Source organism: Stenella coeruleoalba (genome assembly GCF_951394435.1).
Source record: "Stenella coeruleoalba genome assembly, chromosome: 13".
Classification (NCBI taxonomy): domain Eukaryota; kingdom Metazoa; phylum Chordata; class Mammalia; order Artiodactyla; family Delphinidae; genus Stenella; species Stenella coeruleoalba.
Window position 1 is genome coordinate 64,800,726 of NC_137159.1, and position 27,688 is coordinate 64,828,413.

The 27,688-nt window shown below is 37.2% G+C and overlaps 1 protein-coding gene across 3 annotated transcripts in view; it reads right to left on the minus strand.

Moving 5' to 3' along the window:
• Nucleotides 1–18,393, minus strand: part of SLC30A6 (solute carrier family 30 member 6) — a 38,555-nt gene extending 20,162 nt beyond the window's left edge. The window contains exons 1-5 of one of the 3 annotated variants that reach the window (XM_079940408.1): nt 18,342–18,393; nt 13,878–13,964; nt 8,680–8,764; nt 7,619–7,661; nt 5,596–5,661 (exon numbers count right to left, since the gene is read on the minus strand). In XM_079940408.1, coding sequence (XP_079796534.1) covers nt 5,596–5,661; nt 7,619–7,661; nt 8,680–8,764; nt 13,878–13,964; nt 18,342–18,344 — 284 coding nt within the window. In that variant the 5' untranslated portion in view covers nt 18,345–18,393. Of the gene's footprint in view, nt 1–2,500; nt 2,656–5,595; nt 5,662–7,618; nt 7,662–8,679; nt 8,765–13,877; nt 13,965–18,004 lie in introns of those variants that run through there. The other 2 variants (XM_079940409.1, XM_079940410.1) reach the window with 2 other exon arrangements.
• Nucleotides 18,394–27,688: the final 9,295 nt, after the last annotated feature.

Consider the following 27,688-nt stretch of genomic DNA (forward strand, 5'->3'; position numbering starts at 1 on the left):
TATACATGTGCCTACTATAATCCAAACGCTGTTAAAAAGGACTACAATTTCTAGAATGACAATAAACAATGAACATCACAGATTTTAAAAAGAGTGCCTATTTGTACAACATATACTCCTTAGGGCTTTTATTTTCTAGAAATAACCATTATTATAATAACAGCACTTAATTGACCCATCTTGTGTCAGACACTGGTCGAAGTGTTTAACATATTACCTCATCTAAATCCTTATGAGGGTTAGTTTATCCACTTTTTTTTTTAAAAAAAGAGATAAGGAACCTGAACCCCAAAGAGGAAAAGTAACTGTTTAGAGTCATACCGCTTGCAAGTGAAGGAGTCAGGTTTTCAAACTCAGACACTCTGGCTCTAGAGTTCATGATTTTAACCACTACTACACTGCCTCTCCTATCTACACACAATTACAGTTAACTGAATATGTCTTATAATCCCTAAGCTATCAGCTGGAGGCCAAGGGCTGTTGTCTTATTTATCTTAGTTTCTCCCACTGCACATAGTTTAATGGCATTCAACACCTGTAAGTATATATGCTTAAAATTTCTCAAGGAAATAATTATCTTCAGAAACGATAATAAAATAATTAACGATGTTCATCACATTGGTTGTTTTTTCCCTCAAATGAGTTGATTTAATTCTAGGTGGTACAGAATTCAGAATATTCAGGAGACAATAAAATAATAAAGGACATTCATCACATTGCTATTTATAATAGAAAAATGTTGGAATCAACAACATACCATTACACATTATTACAAATATAAAAGAAATGTATTTACTGACTTGGAAGGATGGAAATGAAAAAAAGTGGGTTATAGGAAACTATGAAAAAAACGGTATGTAAATGTAGCAACATTATTTGTGGTAATTGATAAGTTGATACTAAAGTGTGTATTGAAATGCAAATGGTGTAGGAAAGCAAAGACAATCTGAAAAAGAACAAAGCTGGAAGATTTACACTACCAGATAACCAAGATTTCAAAACAACAGTAATTGACACACTATGGAACTAATTCAAGGATAGACAAATATACCAAATAGAAAAGAGAATCCAGAAACAAACACATACACAGTCACTTGATTAATAAAAAAGTAGCACATAAAAGCAATAAAGAATAATTTTTTTCAATAAATAGTGTTTTATCAAACTGAATGGCTATATAGAAGCAAATGTGCCTTGACCTTTACCTCAACCCATACACAAAAATCAATTCCAGGTCTTCCCTGGTGGCACAGTGGTTAAGAATCTGCCTGCCAATGCAGGAGACACAGGTTTGAGCCCTGGTCCGGGAAGATCCCGCATACCGTGGGACAACCAAGCCCGAACACCATAACTACTGAGCCTGCGCTGTAGAGCCCGTGAGCCACAACTACTGAGCCCTTTCACCACAACTACTGAAGCCTGCGTGCCTGGAGCCTGTGCCCCGCAACAGGAGAAGCCACCGCAATGAGAAGCCTGTGCACTGCAACGAAGAGTAGCCCCCGCTTGCTGCAACTAGAGAAAGCCCGTGCGCAGCGACAAAGACCCAACACAGCCAAAAATAAATAAAATGAATTAATAAAAAAAATCCTACGGCTTCCCTGGTGGCGCAGTGGTTGAGAGTCCACCTGCTGATGCAGGGGACACAGGTTCGTGTCCCGGTCCGGGAAGATCCCAAGTGCCGCAGAGCGGCTGGGCCCGTGAGCCATGGCTGTTGAGCCTGCGAGTCCAGAGCCTGTGCTCCGCAATGGGAGAGGCCACAACAGTGAGAGGCCCGCGTACCGCAAAAAAAAAAAAAAAAAAAAGTCCTAAAAAAAACCCAAAATCAATTCTAGTTTGATTGTAAGCCTAAATGTGAAAGGTCAAATGGTAAAACTTCTAATAACAGGGTAGAATATCTTTATTCTGGCCAAGAGTTCTTGACAAGTACACAAAAAGTATTAACCATAAAGGAAAAGACTGATAAATTGAATTTATCATTGAAATTAAAAACTTTTCACTCATCAGAAGATAACTTTAAGAGAATGAAAGAGAAATAGGAGTGAGAGAATATATTTATGTATAAAGAACTCCTATATAGATCAATAAGAAAAAACAGACAACCCAATCTAAAAATGGATAAAACACTTCAGCAAGCATTTCACAAAAGGGTAATCTGAATGGTTAATAAACATAAGAAAAAGTGCTCAAATACTCATCAGGAAAATAACTTAAGCCTCAATGAGATGCCACTGCACACCTAGAATGGCTTTAAAAAAAAAAGGCAATACCAACAGTTGGTAAGGACATGAAGCAACTAGAACTCTCATATACTGTCAGTGGAAATGTTAAATTGGTAAAACCACTCTGGAAAACTGTTTGGTATTATCCTATCTTCTAATGATGAATATATGCAAATCCTATGACTGAGTAATTTCAAAGACATATGCCCAACGTAAATGAGCACACATGTATACCAAAAGAAATGTACAAGAATGTTCATAAGTAGTTTTATTTATAATACCTAAAAGCTAAAAATTAACTAGGGCTTCCCTGGTGGCGCAGTGGTTGGGAGTCCGCCTGCTGATGCAGGGGACACGGGTTTGTGCCCCGGTCCGGGAAGATCCCACATGCCGCGGAGCGGCTGGGCCCATGAGCCATGGCCGCTGGGCCTGAGCGTCCGGAGCCTGTGCTCCGCAACGGGAGAGGCCACAACAGTGAGAGGCCCGCGTGCTGCAAAAAAAAAATTAAAAAAAAAAAACAACTAAATTCCTTTCAATAGCTGAACATATAAACAAATTTTGATATATTCACATAATGGAATATTAGAGCAATGAACAAGAATGAACTACTGCTATATGATGATATATATATTGTATCCCATTTATATGACTTCAAAAACAGGCAACAAGAATCTGCAATGACAGCAATCAGAATACTGGTTACTTTTCTCAGGGTTTGACTCTGACTTAACATTAAGTCATTAAAGGAGGCTTTGGGAGAACTTGTAATGCTTTATATCATTATCTAGATAGTAGTTATACAAGTATATTTATTTGTTAAAATTCATCAAACTGCACAAGGATATAAGACAGAACAAGCTACAGTCCCTGCTACCAAGAAATTTATATTTTAAAGGGGAAGACAAAAAAAAACAAAACAATTAATTGCGCTTCCCTGGTGGCACAGTGGTTAAGAATCCGCCTGCCAATGCAGGGGACACAGGTTTGAGCCCTGGTGCAGGAAGATCCCACATGCTGCAGAGCAACTAAGCCCGTACTCCACAACTACTGAGCCTGTGCTCTAGAGCCCGCAAGGCCACAACTACTGAAGCCCGTGTGCCTAGAGCACGTGCTCCACGACAAGAGAAGCCAACGCACCGCAACGAAGAGTAGCTCCCACTCACCGCAACTAAAGAAGACCCGCGCACAGCAACGAAGACCCAACACGGCCAAAAATAAATTAAATAAATAAATTTTGAAAAATTAATTTATAAGTTCTATACAGAGAATTATAGCAGTCTGATGTGACAAGAAGCTAACTAGGTGATCTATTTTAGAATCCATTTTAGATTGGGCCCAGTCACTTAATGACATTAGCATTTAGTGACATTAAGATTGGAATAACAAAACGGGGCTAATCTCGTAAGAATCAAGTGAAGAGCATTTCCAGGAGATAGAATAGTTTGTATAAAGACCCTAAAGCAGGAATAAGATGTGTTCAAACTACGGAAAGAAAGACAGTGTGGTATAGACGGCATGAGAGTGGTAACTTGAAAAGAAGTAGGCTGGATCTAAATCATATAAGGTCTTTGTAAACGAGGAAAGGGGTCAGGATTTTATTCTAAGTATGACAGGAAACAACTGGATGGTTTTAAGAAGTAGAATGATAGCATGATTTAGGCTTAAAAAGAAAAAAAACACTGAAGAAAAATCCCAAAAAAACACTGGTTTCTATATGGAGAATGGACTGAAGGGGGGTAAAAGCAGAACCATGGGGACCAGTTAGGATGCAAGACATTGGTTAAGGCAAGAAATGAAGGTAGTTTGGTTAGGATGGTAGTAGTGGAGATAGAAACGGGGGCAAGGACAGATTCTGGATGTGTTTGTAAGTTATCTTGACATAACCTGCTCATGGATAAATGTGGGTGATGAGAGAATAATCAATGATTTTACTTGAGCAACTGAGTGGTGGTGTATTTGCTAAGATGTGAAAAACTGCAGAGGAACAGATTTGGGGGGAAGAAAACAAGAATCCTAGCTTGAATTTAAGACATGAATTAGACATCCATGTGAACCTGGCACGAAGGTAACATGACATGAGATAAATCTCAGTGCTGGAGAACTGAATTTTGGAATTATTAAATATAGATGATACTTCAAGATATGTGACTGACTGCAATTATATTTGATTGCTACCTCTTTTCCTATTCACTCTAAGCAACTAGGCCAAAATGGGAGCTGTCTTGTCCTTATGTGACCTTGTCTCCTGGCCACAGGAGCTGATCTAAAGACTAACATCTATACCAAGGTGGACCAACCAATAGTTCTTTCTCACTATTTTCTAGAGCTGGGGAATCCTTTCGTCTCAAGGATGAAGGTGAGAAGGTTCAAAGTTTTGCTACAAGTTATCATTCCAGGATAGTGGAGAAAAGTGGTCTGTGAAACTGACATGCAGAGAAAAGCAGGCCTTTTGAGGTAAGAGAAAGACAATGTCCTGAGTGTTCTAGTCCCTATACCAGTTTACCTCAGTCTTCCCACACTTTGGTTATGTAAATTAACATTTTTCCCCCAAACTAGTTTGAGATGGATTTCTGTCACTTACAACCAAAACCCTTTACAAATGATTATCATATCAATCCAACTCTATCAAATTTCAGTGACACTTATAAATATCTTCATTTTGCACTAAAATTTCATGTTTACTTTGTCCCATTATTTAAGTAAAACCTGATTTTGTTCAAAAGAATATAATCCCAATAAATGGTATGGTGGAGAAGAAAGGTAAGTTTTGTCCAAGAGTTTCTTCACCAAAGTTAAATTCTTCTTTCAAGTTGTTTCCTTGAATCTGAAAAGAACTCATTTTTTCTAACATATTTTAAAAAATCCTCTGATATAAAAGATTATTTTCTAACTTTCAGTAATTTCTAAACTATAGAAACAGAAATCTCAAAATCCTTGTCAGTTCATTGCTGTCACAAATAGTCTTAAGATAAAAATACATCTCTACCGCTGCATTAATGTTAAACTATATCCCACTTACTTTAACATCTAGAAGATACATACATGAAAATCCTTTGTACTTTCTCTAACTGGAATAAGAGATTACCAAAATATTAAAGAACTTAAAATGAACAATTTATGTAAGATTTGTTTTATAAAATAGAAAAAAACCAATGTGAACATTTTACTTTAATATGATTTAAATTTAAACATTCATGTTCCTTATCTAGAATCCTCTTGGAAGATGTTTTTTTATCTACTTTCACTATCTGATCACTATTCCACTAAACAGGCAGCATTTATTTTCTACAAGTACTCTAGCTAGCTCTTTACTGCCTGGTATAACTACTACTTTAATAGCGATAAGTTAGCAGAAAATAAAATAATTTGAACTTACCCAAATGAATAGGCAGGGCTAGGTTTCCTCATCATTACCCAGTAACTTATTAAACATGTCATTAAACTAAGTAAAAAGGAAAATAAGTTTAGCATTAGAACTAGAACTAGAGGACTTACAGAAAGAAATTTAGCTTTCAGAATAACTAAACTGCTAAAAGTTAATAGTGTTTGCAGACTAAACTAACAACAAGTTATTCTAATAATTTATAATCTAATCACAATAAGCACCCTAATGTGAGTTTTAACATGGGGAGAAACTGAAAGAAGTTATGATATACCATTAAGACACTAATAATAGAACTAATAGAACCTAAACCCATAGTTTCTCTACTCAGAAAGTTATCCGCCCTAAATGGTTTCCATAACTGAGCCTGCAAAAAATGACACAGTAATAATAAGTGCAATTTACTTGATTCTAGGCATATACAATACATTTTAACTTTAATAAACTTTATTTAATCTCTGTTAAAAGTTAAACTAAATATTAATAACACCTTGACAACATTCTGGATGGGATAAAGTTATGGTTACTTTCTTAGTGGAGATTCACTCTAAAACAACTTACTACAGTGTGAAATTCAGGTAATAACTATCTGTTTTAGACCAATCAAGAAGAGTTAGTTATGTGACTGATGAAAAAGACATCCCTATAACATACTTCTATGGCACGGATCTTGGAGACATACGGCCTAAGCATTCTGCAACCTTTATTTGGAAATATGAAAGGTCCCCAAAGCAGGAGCCAATAGGTCATCTCTCTAGCTCACAATTACATATATACTTTGCAGTTATTAACATCCCTCATTTCTTTTCACACCCACATGGTTACAGTGGGAACTAGTATGTTCTTATGTGTTCCTGCTCCCTGGACACAGCTGACTCATCTACAGGTAGGCACCTGACCTAAAGTCTGGGTATTATCTTTTCTGTTGCTATATAAATGGGGTATTTTCTTCCAGCATATCTTCTAATTATTATTTGTACATATGGTCCATGTTGATAATTTTACTTATTTCACAGATAACTTTCCTTTAAGTAAAGAAAACTTCATAAATTCAGTGCAACAAACCTTTTTTTTAGTTTAATTTTATTGTTTTATTCAAAATAGGACATTTACACAGAAATGTGCATAAAGCACATATGTACATTTTAACAAATAGAAAAAAAACACCCATTTAACCACCAATCAAGGTCAGGAGTAAAACACTGGGGAAGCATTCTGGAGGTCTCTTTTCTGTTTTTCAAATGAAGTATATATAGTTGATAACAAATTCCTTATTAGCTTCAAAACATTAAGAAGGGTCTTCGCTGGTACCACAGTGGTTAAGAATCCACCTGCCAATGCAGGGGACACGGGTTTGAGCCCTGGTCCAGGAAGATCCCACATGCCACGGAGCAACTATGCCCATGTGCCACAACTACTGAGCCTGCGCTCTAAAGCCCACTAGAGCCCGCAAGCTACAACTAGTGAGCCTGCATTCCACAACTACTGAAGCCTGTGCGCCTAGAGCCTGTGCTCTGCAACAAGAAAAGCCACTGCAATGAGAGCCCACACACTACAACAAAGAATAGCCCCTGCTTGCCGCAACTAGAGAAAGACCGCACACAGCAACGAAGACCCAGTGCAGCTAAAAATAAATTAATTAATTAATTAAAAAAAAAACAACACCACAACACTAAGGAGGGGACTTCCCTGGTGGCACAATGGTTAAGAATCTGCCTGCCAATGCAGGGGACACAGGTTCGATCCCTGGTCTGTGAGGATCCCACAAACCATGGAGCAACTAAGCCCGCATGCCACAACTACTGAAGCCCTCACGCCTAGAGCCGGTGCTCTGCAACAAGAGAAGCCACCGCAGTGAGAAGCCCGCGCACCGCAATGAAGAGTAGCTCCCACTTGACACAACTAGAGAAAGCCCGCGCATAGCAATGAAGACCCAACACAGCCATAAATAAATAAGTAAATAGGTAAGGAAGGAAGGAAGGAAGTAAAAATATTAAGGAGCGTTTTTAAAACTTACCTAAAAAGATCAAAAATGGTCAGGTAGGTATAGGCAGTTAAAGCTGCAAAACAACAAAAAGACTGATTAAAATGTTACTGAATCCATTGTTAGGAAATACAGCAAATCACCAAAACTGTTCATAACAGGGACATCCACCACCGGAAAACATGAGTCACTGATTAATCTCATATGTTGGCAATTATCTAGTAAATTTGACTAATACATGTAGCCAAAGTTGGTTAATACAAAAGCTTACTTTAGAACCTGATTTCTCCATCAGGAAAAAATGAAGCAGTATATGCTCAAAAGCCCTGAGATCAATTTTTTGCCTCCTTCTGTCATCGGAGTACTATTTTAAATGTATTTTTAAAATAGCAGGATGAAAATAATGGTAAATAAAAACTTAAGAGTCATGACACAAGAAAAATATTAGATTTCCCTTTTCAAGGAAAACTCAATAAATCATAAAATTTTATTTATACACTACATAAATTGAAGAACTAATCTCTCACATTAAAAGGAAATCTCACAAAAAAGATACATGCACCCCAATGTTCACAGCAGCACTATTTATAAAACAGACTCACAGGTATAGAAAACAAACTAGTGGTTACCAGTGGGAAAGGGGCAAGATAAGGGTAAGAGATTAAGATATACAAACCACTATGTATAAAATAGATAAGCAACAAGGATCAATTGTACAGCACAGGGAATTATAGCCATTATTTTGCAATAATTTTTAGTGGAGTATAATCTATAAAAATACTGAATCACTATGCTGTATACCTGAAACTAATATAATAATGTAAATCAATACCTCAATTAAAAAATAAAAAGAAATCTTAGTTTTTCAAATAGATTTAAATTTTTTTTAAAAAAAAGCTCATTTTAGATAATGCCTAACAACTGAACCAAATTTTATAGTTTACAAAGTATTTTTGGAATAGATTTTCTCATTTAAATCTTTTGAGTTATAGTTCAGAATAATATATTCTATGTAAAGGACGACATACCTTTATTTATTATGAGAACAATAAAAGTGAAATAATTAACTCCTAAAAATAAGAATAGTGACATACCTATACTATTAGTGGAACTGCACCACATTAGCAGGAAGCCAGTACATGTTAAGTTTATTGCACCAAAGAGCAGTATCTTCCAGGACTGTGAAAAAGAAAATCATTCTTATTTGTACAATGCTGACAAACTTCTCTGGGTCCATTCAAGTTGCTGTGATTCATACTCTAATATTCAAAGGAATAAGCACAACTTGTTTCAAAAAGTTGAAGTGCCACATTTTCTAAAACTACCAAAATTATCATCAAACAAGTTACTATTATAATATATAAGCCTAAACGAATAATTCTAGAAGGGGAATTATTCTAGAGAAAATAAATTCTGACACACAAACTCTCAAATAGTTGAGAAAATATACTGACATTTGAATATAATTTTGTCTCCATAAACATGTAGAGACAATGATAAAAACAAATGGGGCAAAATGTAAAGCAATTGATGAATCTGAATAAATGGTATAAGGGAGTTCCTTATACTCATAACATTTCTGTAAGTTTGATGGTACATCAAAATAAAGTTACCCTGCCCACCCACCCACCAAAAAAGAGCAGTACTTGGTTATTTACCAAGTAAATTGTATGAAATACGACTGCAAAAGAGGGGAAGATTACCACAGTTTAGAAGTTCACAGAAAAGGGAGGATCTGAGATACACCTTGAAATCGCTAGGATTTAGAGGGAGGAGGAAGAGCATTCTAAAAATAAAGGAAGAAGAGATCAAGTGAAGTGTTTTTTATTTTTGTTCTGCTCCTCTCCCTATAAAGGGAGACCTATGCTTGTTTGAAAGTAGAGATGAAATAAATTAGTGAAAAGGTAGTTATTTTGAGGTGTTAAAATTAAACATGTAATTGCTAAGGTCAAGTATGGTATGGGATAGAATGGTTTCACAATACAGATGAAAGGTGTAGGTCTAGAAAGGAAGAACACCACCCGTGAGAAAGTGAGAAGGGTAAGAAGGTAACGGAGGAGAAAGAGAACTTGTAAGGCAGAAAGAAATGACAGTGATGTAACACAGAGGTAACAGTCTTGAAAGGAAGACGCAAGGCCATTTTCTAAAATTAGGGGATATGATAAAGTAGCACTGGAAACTTAAATCTAGAAGAGGATCTGCAGAATAGATGTTATGGTGAATATACTATTGAATCATCAAAAAGAAGAACAATAATTACCAACATGAATTTATGGTAGACACCATTGTGGAACTTCCTCTACACCCACGAGCAAAACCAGAAAACCAAGTGAGATAGGGATGTTAGAGACCTGAGAACTGATATGATAGGTTAACAAGACAAGGGACTCTAATACTAGTGAGAACATTAATGAAATGACTGGATATGGGGTCTAGTCAGGACAGGGATTCAACAGCAGTCAGAAAAGGAGGATAAAGCATTTAATGCATGCAGTTCTAATGCTGAATCAAGCTATTAATCAACAAATATTTGAGTATCTATTTTGTAACAGACACTATTCTAGGCACTGGAGATACAGCAGTGAACAAAACACGGACCTTATAATCCAGGTGAGGTGACAGACAATAAGCAAATATATAAGGTCAGGTGGTGATAAGTGCTAAAAGAAAAAATACAGTAAGAACACAGTAAATGGAAGACATGGAAGAGCTGCTCTTCTAGATAGGGTGGTCAGAAAAGACTCCTTTGGTAAGGCGACATGTGACCAGAAATCAGAAAGAGGCAAAGGTGCTAAGCATGCAGATATCTGGGAGAGAAAATGGGAACCACAGTGCAAATTCTTTGAGATAGAAGAATGGCTGAGGACAGTTAGACAAGAGAGCTGAGAGGGAGTCTGGGGCTACATCAAGTAGTGTCATGTATGCCAGGAAAAGAATTGGGATGTATTCCAGATGAGATGGAAAGTGACTTAGGCTTCATTTTAAAAAGCTCATTCAGCTACCCTATGTAGAATATACTGCATAGGGGCAAGGATGAAAGTAGGAAGACCATTTAGAATGTGATTGCAATAAACCATGTGGGAAATGATGGTGGCTTTGAATGTGGTAGGAAGGTGTTAAGAGTCAGATTCTGGGCTTCCCTGGTGGCGCAGTGGTTGAGAGTCCACCTGCCGATGCAGGGGACACGGGTTCGTGCCCCGGTCCGGGAAGATCCCACATGCCGCGGAACGGCTGGGCCCGTGAGCCATGGCTGCTGAGCCTGCGCGTCCGGAGCCTGTGCTCTGCAACAGGAGAGGCCACAACAGTGAGAGGCCCGCGTATCGCCAAAAAAAAAAAAAAAAGAGTCAGATTCTGTGTATTATACTGAAGATAGAGCCGGCAAGGATTACTTATAAAGCAGATGTGAGGAGTGAGGGAGAGATTGGTAAAAGTGACTCCAAGGTTTCTGGCCTGAGCCATGTAGTGAAGGAGTGATAGAAAATCAAAGTTCAGGTTTGATCATACTAAATTTGAGATGCCTATTAGATATCCAGGTGAAAATGTTGAGAAGTCCATTATATATAGGAATTGGAGGTAGGGAAGAAGATAGGGACTGAGATATAAATATAGGGTCATCAGCATATGGTAATGAAAGTAAACAAGAGAGGCCAGAGCTCCATAAGCCCTGGGACACTCCAAAACTTAAAGAGGTCAGAAAGATGAGAGGAAAGTAAGAAAGGAGACTAAAAATAATGGCCAAGTAAGTAGGAGGAAAATCAAGAGTGGCATTTCAGAGTTCAAATGAATAAAACTGCTTTAAGGTGGAAGAGACTTGTTTTTCGTCAAATGCCACTGAAGGTCAAATAAGATGGGAAATGAGGATGACCATTGCTTTTGGCAACACAGAAGTTATTAGTTACCTTGTAAAAGCTGTTTCTGTGGATAAGTGGGGACTAGAATCAGACTGGTTTTGTTTAATAGAAACAGGCAGGAGAGAAAGTGAACAAAGAGAGTAAAGACAATTCTTCTACGTACTTTTGTATAAGAGGAAGCAGAGAAAGGAAGCAGTAGCTGAGAGTGGAATATATGGCATGTAATTATGACGCAAGAAGGAGAAGGAGAATGATTCAAGAAGGAACAACAATGCAAGAGACAGAAGGAACCATTATAGAAATGCTGTCTTTGAGTAGGCAACAGTGGAAGAATTGGCCTTATATAGCAGATCAGACAGTTCATCCACAAAATAGGAGGGAAGGCAGAGTGTTGGTAGATATGCTAATGACAGGATGCGGAAGTTTTCTCCTGATTACTTCTTTTCCCTCAGCGAAACAGGAAGCAAGATGAACAGGTTAGAATGGGGATGAATAAGCTTTTGGGAGTTTGAGCACAGAAGTGAAAGAAAATGGTATGAAACTGTCACTTAGGAAACTGGAAACTGAATAAACTAGGAACATACAATATGGGCCACACTAATGGCATACTTGATCATGAATTTAAAGTGAGACCAGTCAGCATGGTTTTGTGTTTTTTTTAAGGCTACATTCTGTTGCTTGCATGCAGGTACAGAGTAGGAAAAAAGTGGACTTAATGAGGTTAAGGATTTGCCAAGGAAGTATGATAGACAGAAGAGGGGCACAAAGGAGTTGAAGGCATATGCAAGAAAATGAAAATGATGGACCAGAGAATCTAAATTGATAAGTAAGTAAATGAGGATAAGAGAGGTGAAAAATAGTGAAAATATAGCAGAGTAAAGGACTGGAGGCCCTAGTAATAGGAGTGAACTGGAAAGACAAGAGATAGTGACTGATGAGTAAAATGCTTAAATTGAGACAATGGGAGGATATAGTTATTACAAATGATAAGGTTTATGGTATGATCATAGGAGTGGATGGTTGGGAGGGATACAGGACAAGGTTATTTGTGGTGAGGAACTGAGAGGTAAGGATCTTCCACGTGAAATATGAAATCACCAAGAACTAAGACAGGAAAAGCAATGAAGAGATAAGCCAGGTGTACCTCTTAAGATTTAAATTATGATAGAGGTTGTCTGTACAATTCAGGTGTTCCTATACTCGGTTTGTTCCTACTACCTATTCTGTGGTATACTATGCTTCAATGAAGTGTACTGTTAAAGAACTTGCTGCTTCCTCCTGCAATATAGTTGCTTTCCATCAACATCATAAAGCTATAACTATCTGTTCTCAAGAGATCATCCTAAGGACTTCCCTGGTGGTCCAGTGGTTAAGAATCCACCTTCCAATGCAGGGGACTCAAGTTAGAGCCCTGGTTGGGGAACTAAGATCTCACATGCCACGGGGCAACTAAGCCCGCACACCGCAATAAAAGATCCTGTGTGCCACAACTAAGACCTGATGCAGCCAAATAAATAAATAATTTTTTTTTTTTTAAAAAGAGATCATCCTAAATGACTAAATACAAAAGAAGCAGATAAATTTCCTACCCATGGCTCTCAGAGTTTAACATTCAGAGATGATAATATTTCCAAATACTAGAATTAATGAGTTTTGACCATATCCCAAAGTTTTAGAAACAGGAGATATAGTGGTAAAAAACAAAGAAAAGAAGTCTTTAGTTTAGTATTGTAATACGTGGTCAATATCATTGCTACTGCTTATTATGTTACATTGAAGCTAGGATTATTTAAAATTCATCAAGTATTTACTGGGTGCTTATTTTGTACTTCTATTAAAAAATGAGGGGATATATGTATATGTATAGCTGATTAACTTTGTTATATGGCAGAAACTAACACAACATTGTAAAACAATTATACTCCAATAAAGATGTTTAAAAAAAAAAGTGAGCAAAAGAGACATAGTCACTGCCCTCAGGGAGCTTACAGTATAAGACAATAATGAGAACAATGACAACAGAATAGTAATTAGAAGGTCTACACTGGTGACCAAAAAGGGTACCTATCAATTGTCTATTTATAGACTCAAAGCATAACTTATTTTTTCTGCCTTACATTAAAAATGAGAAAACTTGGCTTCAGACCACACCCACTTAATTTGCTAAAAAAACTAACAACATAAGGCTATCACCAAACAATTTTTCTTCAAAATTCTTTAGAATTAGAATAAAAACTAACCAAAGCCTAGCTTCCTCCCAGGCAAAACAACTGTATACTAAAGTTCTGTAATTTTACATTAAAAATTACTTATCCAACATAAAAAAATGAAAACAATGTGATGGATCAAGAGTGATTTCTATTTGCCTTAAAAATTACCTTTCTTCAATGTTATGTTTGTGCAATAATTAAAATTAGGGTTAAGGAATAAAAATAACTTACCCTTCGATCAGCTGCTACAAGTCTAAATTCCTGCAATAACTTGCCAAAAAAAGATCTTTGTGGTTTTCTAAAGAGATGAATTGTCCCCTTTAAAGCAAACAAAAGTACACAAATCAGCATTTAAGTATCTAATCTTCTTCATTCCTGCGATATAGTAATAACAACTAACATTTCTTGAATGCTCATTATGTCCCAAGCAATTATTCTAGACATTTTGCATGTATTTACCTATTTAAGACTCACAATCATCTATGTGGTGGAAACAATTTTTAGTAAATTGTCTAAGCACACAATGCTAGTAATGGCTGAGCAGGAATTCAAACCCAGACATTTTAGCTCTAGACCAAACTCTTTTTTTTTTTAATGGATTAGGCAATTTTGAACCAGAAAACCAGTTTGCCAAATAGCTTTATTGAAAAGAAACTATTACAATTTACCTAATTAAAGCTTTATATATGAAAGGTTTGGCAACTATTATTACAGGAAAACCTCTGAGTTTCTCGCTCAGGCATTCAAAGTATCTGACATCCTAGCTAGCTTCCATGGTCCCTGCTAGTACACGGTATGGTACTAGCAGAGAAAGGTCACGGCAGTGGGGTTACCAATGAGAGAAGAGACTGAGTGGTGATTACAGTGGGATTTAATACTCAAGTTCAGGAAACCATGTAAGAAAGCCTTAACATAAAGGAGAGCTCAAGCACACATAGGAAATTAGCCTGTGATTAAGGTAGTATCCAGTATCAGTGGGAGAAAGTATGAGTTATTCAATAAATAGTATTTGGAAAAAGGTAAAGTTGGATCCTTACTACTCACTCTAATTTTTCATTATTTTAAAATCAAAATATAAAACAACAGAATAATTGAAGAAACTCATGGATGTGTAATTTTATAATCTTGTATGTGGAGAAGACTTTTCTTAATAGGACATAAAACCAAGAAGCTGTAAAGGGGAAAAAATTGATCAATTTTACTACACTTTCATGATGGGAATACAATACAAAAAACAAAACAAAAAAACACCCTGGAAAAATAAGCTGTGAAAATCTTTGTTATTACAAAAGCAAAGTAATTGTTTCTAGGGGAAGAAAAACCCTTCACAATTTTCAACGGGTCATACATAATAATTTGATTGCTAAGTGCCATGTACTTAAATTTTTGGATTTTAATTTTAACAAAACATTTTCTTAGATGGTAAAGGCCACAATCACTATAACAACCATACTACATTTCTACCCCATTAAAGTTGGCCAATTTGATTCAAACACTGAAGCTCCACAGATAGCAATGGAATTAGGAGTTAACAGATTAAAAATGTGAAAAACTTTCAGATCCAATTCAAGCAGAGCTATGATTTTCCTATAGTCAGCATCTAGAAACATCTCAATAGTTATAAAATGATACATTCCATTTCTTCAAGTTTTACATGTCATTAGTTGCATTATGTTTAGACTCAGGAAAGGCAGAAAATAGGCTGAGCTCTAGAAATCTGGCATTAACAAAAACAGCAAAATGTTGATAACTGTCGAGGCCAAGTTATGGCTACATGGGGGCTCATTATATTATATTCTCTCTACTTTTGTGTATGTATGAAAATTTCCACAATAAAAAGTTAAGGTAAAAAATATTTTAAAAAATGTAAAAATAAAGCATCATGAAAAACGTGCAACTAATTTTCATATCCAAATAAAGACCAGTGTATATGTATAACCCTAAGGCTCTGCTAAACCAATTCAGTTGAAAAGGAACAGTATGCTATTTTCACCTGGGATGTTAATAAATGCTAATGTCAGCAAACATACTGTAGTCTTAAAGAATTATGTGTGGATATTTTGGTCCCAAAGATAAATTCTACTTAATACTGGTATCCTTGAATATCTTCTAACTTCAGCCCATTTTAAATTATTTCAGTTACTTTAAGTTTCAGGTTAAAGGCCTTCCCTGGTGGTCCGGTGGCTAAGACTCTGAGCTGGGGGCCTGGGTTCGATCCCTGATCAGGGAACTAGATCCCACATGCTGCAACTAAAAGTTCGCATGCCGCAACTAAAGATCCTGCACGCCGCAACCAAGACCCAGCGCAAACAAATGAATAAATAAAAATATTTTTAAAAATAGTTTCAGGTTAAGACAATCAATAAGGTTTCTAAAAGGCAGAGGGCCATTTCTGATGCCATTCTGATAGTGGGGGAAAACCCACAAAAATCCTAATTTTCACGTCACTCTTTCCAAAATTATATTGGCTCTCCACTGCTATCAGGATAAACTCCAAATTTTACAACTTGGAACTCAATGCCTTCAATGAGTTAGCCTCAGTTTCTTTCCATTTTTTCCTCTTGCTCCAGATAAGAATCCTGAACTCCAATTAAACTGCTGTTCTCCTTGTCTCATGATCTCATGAGACAAGTATGAGATCTCTCATGAGATCTCATACCATTCTAGAGTAAAAAGGCCAGACTCATCTAATCCAAGCACTAATAGCCCTGAAGCACTTAGCAAGTTACCTGACCTCTCTGTTTCCTCATCCAAATGAGAGTAATGAATAGTAGATTAAGAGTACTGGAGTAAGGGACAAAGTACTAAGTTTACTGGTTCACTTCCTACATGAAGCCTTATTAGATTATTCAAACTATAGAGTTTTTTATGCCACTTGCTTTGTAATGAACCACAGGCTAGCCTTCATCTTGTCATCTTGCATGGTAAGTTAATTTTTTAGTAACTTCACTAATGACAAGGGCTATATTTCCTTGACATATTCTAAGAAAGCACTACGTTTTGCACATAGCATGTTATTAATAAATAATACATAATGGGTAACTTTAAAAATAAAACTTAAATGCTACTATTTCCCTTATTACTAATGTTTCATGCATAAAAATTTACTGCCATGGTCACTTATTCAGTGTTCTATAAAACAGATATTTATTGAAAACTTCCTCTGGGCCAGGCACTGTACAAAAGGCTCTGGGGAGATCAGAGTGAATACATAGGTCCTCCTCTCAAAAAGCTTACAGCCTAGGAAGTGAGAAAGACAAGTGAATACACAACTTTAACATAGTCTGGTAAAATGCACCAGATGTTACTGGTAAAAAGCACCCTCACAGGAGCGTAAAGGAGGCACTTAATAGGATGTTTAGACATGGCAGAAAGGCTCATGAAAGAGACTAAAGGACATGTTAAGGGTTATACTGATAAGGATGGCAAGACAGGAAATGGAGAGCAATTCTGGCGAGAGAAGAGCATATATGAATTCGGTGCAAAGGTCTAATTCTTAGAGCACAATCTGCAAGCTGTTCACTGTAGCTGGAATATGGTGTATGTATGTGTAAAAAGAGGCTGTAAAGGTAAGAAGCTAGACTACAGATATCTTTGCTTGCCATACTAAACAGAACTTTAGCTTTCAGGCTAAAGGAAAAAAAAACGGAAGAATTTTAAGCAAGGGAGTGGCATGGTCAAGTTTTAGAAACTTAACTCTGGCTACACAGTGGTGAATGTTTTGAAGGAGCACACAGCTATTTGGTCAGCAAAAAAAGTAAATTTTTACCCACTTTCTGCATGTAAAGGAAGGATTACAGGAAATTTAGAAAATATTTTCAAATATGTGAATAAGACATTTTTTCGACCATATCCACTCAAGGAAAAAACTCAGAGTGACAGTGCTGGGGCACAGAAACGTGGTCCTTTTATCATATACAGGCTATCAATAAGAGACCCATGAATTTTCTGATACTATGGTGTGTACCTCTTTTGACACTGAAATCACAATCAACTGCTTATCCTTAGATAAAATTCAGAGAGCTATATATTTGATTTCTAAAGGAATAAAATGACTAACACCTCTAACAAAATTTAAATACCACATCCCCAAAGCCATAAGGTATATTGGGATCTACAAACGCATACAAAAAATAAGCTGCAGTAAGAGGCACTATCAACACCTTGACTTTCGCCAGTCTTTGGCCTTCTGAAAGCTGCTGCCATACCTGGCTGTCGCACTCGATAAAGGCAAGCTGGAGACTGGGGCGTCAGCCTCAATACCCTACTAACCATCCTCTTTTATTTTCACCAGTGTTATCGTCACTACTGTAAGCATCACTAATACGGTCGTTGCTGCTGCGGACTTGTTTTCTGACCTTTTCTTGATGTTGTAGTCGCTGACACTGGCAAAGACTTTTATTTCTATATCAAGGATGTCATTGCAGGGAAGAGTCATAAACTCGCCCAGAGCCGAAAGGTTGGCCTGGAGCGGGGCCGGGGTCCGGAACAGCAAAGGAACCGGGTGAGGGAGCGAGGGAGCATCAGAGCTCTGGTGGCACGCTCTCGGACGCCAGCCGCTCCTCCCGGGGACCCCGAGCATAAGTCCGACGACCCCACCTCTGGGTGGCTGAGGCATTTCAAGGCCGCTTCAGGACCAGAAAGGATAAGAGGAATCATTTACAACAGAAACCCTCACAACCCTGGCCAACTCACCATGATAAGGAGCGGCACAGCTCCCGCCGGAAGACGGCCTAGGAGCTGGTTTTTCCCTAGAGCGGAAGGGGGTTGGGCATCAGAGGCCGATTGGCTGCGAGCGACGCGGGGGCGGAAGTGCGTACACCGGCCTCAGGGTCCCACTCCCCCTTCCCGGCTGCCCCTGCGTTCTATAGAGGCGAAGGTGGCGGCTAGAGCGACTCCTCAGCTCCCTGCCGACTTGTGGGTGCAGAGGTACGCGCTGAGGTCTTTGTCAAGAAGCAATTAGGGTTTCTTTGTAATGTTAGAAAAGTTTCATTGAGTCCTGAAGCGCTTTTACCTATGTTGTGTTATTTAATTTTTGCAATACCTTACGAAATAGATTACATTCCCATTTTTCAAGTGAGGAACCAGGATTAAGAAACTTGCCCAGAGACATACATCTAGTTTGCTGTAGTAGCTGAATTTGAACTCAGGCCGACTAATGACGGACTACTGTGTTGTGCTTCCTAAAATACTACTTCAAGTCTATAAGATTAATTTTATTTTATAAAAGGAAAATAAAACACAGCGAAATGTAATTCATTGGACAGAAATTGAATATGTAGTACGTGTGTATCAGGTACTGATTTCATGAAAATGATATGCTAGTAAGAAGAGACAAAACAAGTAGGAGAAGGAAATTTTTAAAATATATCGGTAAGTAGTGCCATTTAGAAAATAGGAAAAAAAAAAGAAAATAGGGTAACGGTATAGAGAGTAACTGGGTCACTAATTTAGAGAGGTAGTCAGAGAAAGCTTCTCTAAGAAGATTAAATTTGACTTCCAAATGGCAAGTCTTTCTGTGAAGTTTTTTCTAGGCAGAATAAGTAATGCAAATACCTAAGTAAAACAAGCAAGGGTGTTTTAAGATCAGAAAGAATGTCTGAAAGTATGTCTGGAGAGTTGTGCCTGAGGGGAAGAAACAAAGAGAAGATCTAAGTGATAAACAGGGGCCAGATCAAGTCGGAATTTCTAATTAGGGGTAAAGAGCTTGTTTTTTTTTTTTTTTTCTGAGACCGGAAGCCAGTGGATGGTTTTAACAACGGAGTGACCTTCTACATTTTGGCTGTGGTATGGAGAATGAACTGTAGATGGAAGATAATAGCTAACATTTATTAAGCACTTATGTGGTAAGCACTATTACTAAGAACTTAATGTATCATCTCATTTACTCCTCATAACAGCCCTTTGATACAGGTACTATTGTTAGCCTCTACTTGGAAAGTTGTGTGCCAAGGTAACACACCTAGTCAAAGGTGGACCTGGAATTCTGTACACCATAGTTTTAAAGCCTTACCAACTACTCAGTACTTGCTACTTCTGGACAGGATTAGAATCAAGAAGGCAAGTTAGAACATTATTGCTTCATTTACCCTGAGCAAATCATTCTCAATTCTTTTTTTTTTTTTAATATTTATTTATTTGGTTGTGCCAGGTCTTAGTTGCAGCAGGTGGGCTCCTTAGTTGTGGCATGCGAACTCTTAGTTGTGGCTTGCATGTGGGATCTAGTTCCCTGACCTGGGATCCAGCCCGGGCGCCCTGCATTGGGAGTGCAGAGTCTTAACCACCGTGCCACCAGGGAAGTCCCCATTCTTGATTCTTGAAGTTTCTTTACAGTCTTTTTTTTTTTTTTTTTTTTTTTGCGGTACGCGGGCCTCTCACTGTTATGGCCTCTCCCGTTGCAGAGCACAGGCTCCGGACGCGCAGGCTCAGCAGCCATGGCTCACGGGCCCAGCCGCTTCGCGGCACGTGGGATCTTCCCGGACCAGGGCACGAACCCGTGTCCCCTGCATCGGCAGGTGGACTCTCAACCACTGCGCCACCAGGGAAGCCCCAGTCTTTTTTATTTTAACAAAACTGGAATCAAACAGTACATATTATTTATAGTCTGCCTACTTCATGTAAGGATGTATTGTGACATTTTTCCCGTGTCTTAATTTTCTAGAATATAGTTTTAGTGACCTTAGAGAATACAATCATAGGCATGTGCCTTAATATCAATATATTTAACTAATTCCTTATTGATGAGTATAACAGGGTTTAGAGGTAGCAAAAATAAATCTCTCAAGCTATTTTAAGAAGAAGAAAAAAATCTAATACAGGGAATTGAGTAATTGATATAAAATCATAGGAAACAACTAGACAGAAGATCAACAATGAAACAGAAGACTTGAACAACACTATATACCTATTAGACCTACATATGTCTAGAATACACCATCCAACAACAGCATAATACACATTCTTCTCTGGTGTATATGGAGCATTCCCAGGACGGAACATTTGTTAGGCCATAAAATAATTTTCAATAAATTTAAAGGGATTAAAATCATAGAAAGTATGTTCTCCAAATATACTGGAATGAAATTAGAAATCCATAACAGAAGGAAATTTGGGATGCTCCCATCTGGTGGAAATTTTAAAAACTTAGTCAATGGATCAAAGAAGAAATCACAAGAGAACTTAGAAAATACGTTGAGATGAATGAAAATTAAAACTCAACATACCAAAACTTATTGGATACAGCAAAAGCAGTTCTTAGAGGGAAATGTATAGCTGTAAATGCGTGTATTAAAAAAAGAAGGATCTCAAATCAATAACCTAACCTTCCATCTTAAGAAACTAGAAAAAGAAGAGCAAACTAAACTTCAAGCAAAAAGAAGGAAATAAAAGGACTTCCCTGGTGGTCCAGTGGTTAAGACTCTGCACTTCCACTGCAGGAGGCACGGGTTTGATCCCTGCTCAGGGAGCTAAGGTCCCATGTGCTGTGTGGTGCGGCCAAAAAATTAAAATAAAAAGAAGGAAATAAAGCTTGGAGAGGAAATAAATGAAATAGAGAATAGAAAAACAATAGAGAGGGAATTCCCTGGCAGTCCAGTGGTTACAGTGGTTAGGACTCTCTGCTTTCACTGCAGGGACCCAGGGAACTAAGATTCTGCAAGCTGCACGGCCAAAACATTAATTAATTAATTAATTTTAAAAAAGAGAAAACAAAACCAAAAATTGATTCTTTGCAATTTTCAACAAAATTGACAAAGCTTTACCTAGACCAAGAAAAAAAAGATTCAAATTACTAAAATTGGGACTTCCCTGGTGGTCCAGTGGGTAAGACTCTGCATTCCCAATGCAGGGAGCCTGGGTTTGATCCCTGGTTGGGGAACTAGATCCCGCATGCATGCCACAACTAAGACCCAGTGCAGCCAAAATAAATTAATTAATTAAAGTTTAAAAAATAATAATTAAAAAAATTACTAAAATCAAGAAAGAAAGGGGGGACATTACTATTGATCTAACAGAAATAAGGATTATAGGGAGTATTATAAACAGTTATATACCAACAAATTAGATAACCTAAATGAAATGGACTAATTTCTATAAAGACACAAACTACTGAAAACGACTCAAGAAGAAATAGAAAATCTGATTAGACATAACAAGCAATTGAACTTATAAGTAAAAAAAAAATTCCACAAAAAGCCCAGGCAAAGATGGCTTCATCGATGAAGTCTACCAAACATTTAAAGAAGAATTAGCACCAATCATTGACAAACTGTTCCCCAAAAATAGAAGAGAAAGGAACACTTCTCTTCTCATTCTATGAAGCCAGAATTACCCTGATACCAAAACTAAACAAAAACATCACAAGAAAACTACAGACCAACATCCCATATGAACGTAGACACAAAAACACCTCAACAGAATAATAGCAAAATGAATCCACCAAAATATAGAAAGACTCATACACCATGAATGAGTGAATGGGAATTCACAGGAATGAAAAGCAGGTTCAACATATGAGAATTAAGAATGCAATACACCATATTAATAAAGGGCGAACGCCACACAATCATCTCAATAGATGCAGAAAAACATTTGACAAATCTAACACCCCTACCAGAAAAAACAACAAACTAGGAATAGAACCGCAGACATAGGTTCTTATGTTGAATAATTAGACCTTTTAGTTTGGAGTGTATTCTATAATTAGGCCTACATCTTTGTATGAAGTTATTAGACGTTTTATTTTGTTTTGAATATATTTTTGCCATTAACCTGCTTACTCTTTCTTCTTGCTTTTGCTATTGTTTGTCTGTATTACGAAGTCTTGTTTCATGTGTTTTGTTTATATTTTATTGTTTTATCTATTTTTAATGTATAAGGGAGTGTTCCATAGGAAACAGATGGAAGTATAAACCTGATAAGTCTTCAGTACAAGCCAGCCCTAAGCCCTAACAATTGGAAGTCCCATTGGATTGGTGATCAATTGTTGAAAAAGTGATTGATGAAACTTTGCCTTAAGTATCCTGCAGAACCTTCATGAGAACACTGTCCTGTCAGTTTGTCAAAAAAAGATGACTTTGATTAGTCCATATTCTGGGATTAGTGATCTGTAGAGTTTGTGACTGTTGATTGTACAGACTCTTCCTAGTCATCCTGCTTGGCTGGAGAATCTGTGACACTAACAAAATACACATTGTCGATCAACCACCATGGCCTCCCTTTCTTGCAAATTACCTATGTCAAAGTCTCCACCTCCTCCTAGAAGAACTTCTGCCCCTTATATAAAACTACTTATAATCCAAAGTCTTGCATTTTCATTAGTAAATTAGAAAAAAATCAACATAGAATAAGAATTACGAGAACTTTTGACATAAAATCAAGTTTTTAAACTGAGAAGACAGAACACCAGTGAACAGTCAGCTTTGTTAATTGGTACGCTGAGGCTTCAAAAGAAAATTCTAATTCCAAGACCGTCTCTCTGAAAGATTTTGCAACCTTCTGAAACCTACCCTCCTGGCATTTTTCTCTCTCTCTTCAGCTGTCCCTGACCTTCTAAGTGACATACCTTTTCTTCAGGGTTTTCTCAGGAAAATCAAAATCACATTGTAAATTTACTAGACCAGAAGTCAGATTTATAGAAGTTAAATGAAAACTCTAATCTAGAGCCAAACCCCAGGAGTTTAGGAAAATCTTTTTCCTAAACTTCAGGGAGACAGGCAAAAAAAATTGCTACAGAACTCAGGATTTTGTTAGATACTTAATGTCCTGGACTACAGATCTGTACCAAATAATTCGTTTGTTCCTCAGAAAGGGTAAAATGTTTTATGTCAGCAGAGTAGAAAAGATTTAAATAACTCCACTGTGTAATAAAAGTTAAAAAATAAAAGTAGAAAATATACCATTTAATTTCAGCATCTTTTAAAGGAAGATTGACCAAAGATTCAAAATTGTAAACTAAATAAAAATGAAAGGGAATTCCCTGGCAGTCCAGTGGTTAGGACTCCACGCTACAACTACAGGGGGCCTGGCTTCATCCCTGGTTGGGAAACTAAGATCCCACAAGCCGTGCGGTTTGCGGCAAAAATGATGATGATGATGATGATGATGATGATGATGATGTTTGGAAGTTTCCTGAGGTCTTATTTTTTTTTAGTTCCCTAAGGATTGAACCCAGGCCCTCGGCAGTGAGAGCGCAGAGTTCTAACCACTGAACCACCAGGGAATTCCTCTCCAAACATTATTTGAAAAGATTTTGAAACAATGAGGAAGTTGCAGAAAAGTTTTAACTACAGTGCAAATAACTTTGTTTTCCTTGAAATGTTAAGTTGTGGACCTGCTGCCCCATCACCCCCAAACATGTTAGTGTGTATTCCCTGCAAACAGGGACGTACTTCTATGTAACCACAGTAACAGCCATCAAAATCAGAAAATTAACAATGACACATTACTGTCATCTAACCCTTAGACTCCGTTCAAGTTTTGTCAGTTGTTCCAATAAGGTATTTTATAGCAGAAGGAACCAGTTCTAAATCACAAGTTGCATTTAGTTGTCATTCTATTTTGTCTCCTTCAGTCTGGAACAGTTCTTCAGTTTTTCACTTGACTTTCACGAATTTGCCAGTTACTTTGAAGATTCCAGTTATTTTGTAGAATGCTCCTGGAATAGATTCAGGTTGTGAATCTTTGACAGGAATATCACGGTAGTACTGCATTTTTCTCATTGACCCTATTATGTGAAATTTGGCCCAGTAATAACTTTCATCACTAGATTAAGGTGGTATCTGTCAAGTTTTTCCACTGTAAAAACTGTACTTTGAAACTATGTGAATGTATTCATACTTAATCACACTTTCAATTTATTCTTGTGTTCATGTATATGTTCACATTGGCTCATGGTTTCTTATTTTACCTCATGGGTTATAATCCATTACTATAATTACTTTAGATGCTCAAAATTGTCCAGTGGGAGCCCCTCTAATCAATAATTCATCCTCATCCTTCTTTAAGCACTTTCTTCTTTTCTGGCACAAGATATTCTGGGTTATCCTGTATTTTCTCTGCCCTAAACCTGGAGTTGGCCATTTCACCAAGGAGCCCAGGTTCCTTTAGTGGATATTATGCACCAAATGTTTGTGTCCCCTTAAAATTTGTATATTGAAACCCTACCACCACAACATGATGGTATTTGGACATGGGGTCCTTGGGAGATAATTAAGATTAGATGAGGTCATGAGGGTGGGACCCTCAAGATAGGATTAGTGTCCTCATAAGAAGAGACACCAGAGAGCCTGCTCTCTCTCTGTCACTGAGGACACAGCCATTTACAAGCCAGTGAGAGCTCTCACCAGAAACAAAATTGGTCGGCACCTTGATCTTGGATTTCCTACCCTCCAGAACTGTGAAAATAAATATCTGTCATTTAAGTCTTGCAGTCTATGATATTTTTGTTATGGCAGCTCAAGCAGACTAAGATTTTGATACCAAGAAGGGGGATGCTGCTTTTAAAAAACACCTAAAAATGTGGCAGCTTGAACAGACTAAGACAGTAGAGAATTTAGAAGACAGGAGTGGTATGTGTGCTCATTGCTTTTGGGGTGTTAACTACTCCAAGGCCTTCTCAGTGCAAAGAACTGGGGAATATGTGTACACAAATATATTTACATCTACATTTCTTCATCTGTTTTTATGTATCTTAAATCATGAATTCATACTCTTAAATCCAATTCCAGCCCAACCCCACAGGTTTCATTTTTTTTGTATTCATAACTCCATTCTCTGACAGAAACATGGCTCCACTATGGTTAATATATTGACTTGTCTGATTAAGTCTCCTGCATGTAAGCAGTTTGTCATCTTTGCTGACACCTTTCCCCAATACACACCTCTCTATTCTTGAGAACTTATTCCTCATTCTAGGTTGCCCCAACGCATATGAATAACTTCCTTACTCTGTCCCCAATACCCCATACTAAGCTGCCCATTATTGTAGACACCCTCCTCACCCCACTTGGTCTATGACACCCCACTTTGGGCCACCATGTTTCCCTCCTCCCCACTGCAAAACCTGCCCTGAACAACTGTGCGGAAAAGAAGCTAGCATAGCTGGGCTGAGATTGCTATCTTTTGAAAGGCCAGATTCCAAGTTTGGTTGGCATCTGGGAACTTGGATTTGGGGGAGGGTTTCCACCATTCCCTGAGAGTGGTTCACTGTGCCTAACACAGTTAGGCCTAACATCTTCGCCCATGTTGTCATAACTTGATGCTGGAGGAATTAAGTGCATCCTGTGTAATTCCACTGGGAGAGGACTCTTGGAAGCTGGTGCTTGGTTTCCTCTGGACTTTGCCCCATACTCTTGTTCCCTTTGCTGGGTGAGATTATAATATGCATCCTCATTAGTCTACCTTACAATAATACTATACAACTTTATGTACAATATAATAACCTTATTTCAACATAATTCCATTCACTGCCCTCTCCTACCCTTTGTGCTATCTTTATCATCTACTTCTACATACATTATAAATACCACACTGTAAATTTTTTTAAAACAACAGATATTCAGAGAAATTAAGAAAACATTATCTTTTATATTTACTGACATATATATCATTTGCAAAGTTCTTAATACCTTCCTGGCGATACAGATTCCTATGGAGGATTACTTTCTGTCAGCCTAAAGAATTTCTTAAAGCATTTCCTATAATGTCAGTCTGCTAACAACAAATTCTCTTAGGTTTTGTACACCTGGAATAGCTTTTATTTTGTCTTACTATTTTGAACATTCTAAGTAGACGCAGAATTTTAGGTTAACTTTTGTTAATTTTTGCACTTTATTTTTTTTTAATTGATGTACAGTTGATTTCCAATGTTGTATTAGTTTCAGGTATACAGCAAAGTGATTCTCATATATATATATATATATATATATATATATATAAAAGTTTCTAGATTCTTTTCCATTTTAAGTTATTACAAGATATTGAATATAGTTCCCTGTGCTACACGGTAGGGACTTATCTGTTTTTTATATAGTAGTGTATGATTTTTGCACTTTAAGAATGTCATTCCATCATTTCCTGGATTCCATTGTTTCTGATGAAGTTAGCCCCCACTTTTACTGTTTAATCAAGTGTAATGTCATTTCCCCTCTCTGGCTGCTTTTGAGATTTTTTTGATTTGGTTTGGTTTTGTGCATGTGTGTGTGTTTTGCAATACTATGCACCCAGATGTGATCTTTGTTGCATTTATTCTGCTTGGAATTCACTGAACTTCTTGGACCTGTAAGTTGATGTTTTCCAACAATTTTGAGAAAATTTCAGGCATTACTGCTTCAAATATTTCTCTTGCCCCATTTTTTCCTTTCCTCTCCTTTGGACCTCAAAAGTACCTTACATTAGACTGATACTGTCCCACAGGTCTCAAATCTCTGCTGTTTCTTTTTTTCTCTGTGCTTCAGTTTGATAATTGTACTGGCTGTCTTCCACTTTTCTTTCCTCTGCTTGTGCAGTTTACTGTTAAGCCCATCCAGTGAACATTTAAATTTAGACACTATATGTTTCATTTCAGATTCTAATTTTTAATCACCAGACTTTCCATTTGGTTTTCAGTTTCTATTTCTCTGCCAAGAATCCCAATCTATTGATCCACCATTTTTTCCCCTGTAAATTTTTAAATGTATTTTAAAGCTGTTAAAAAATAATTTTGTTAACTCCAACATAGGGTCATCCGTGTATCTGCTTCTATATATTTTCTGTTGATTACGGATCATATAATTTTTCTTTGTATGCTTAAGGTTTATTTTGTACTGGACTTTGTGAATGACATGTTGTAAAGACTCTGGATTTTGTTTTCTTCCAAACAATGTTTTATTCTGGTTAGCTGTTAACTTACTAATGTATAACCTTGATGCTGTGAAAGCCTGATTTTAAGCTTTGTTTCAGTGAGTTTCTTCCCATTTTGCCCAGAGTCCTAAAGTACATCCCTTAGTTTTGGGATGTTGTCCTTCCTCCTAAGCCACGGCCCGTTTTGGGTTTCAATGGGAAAC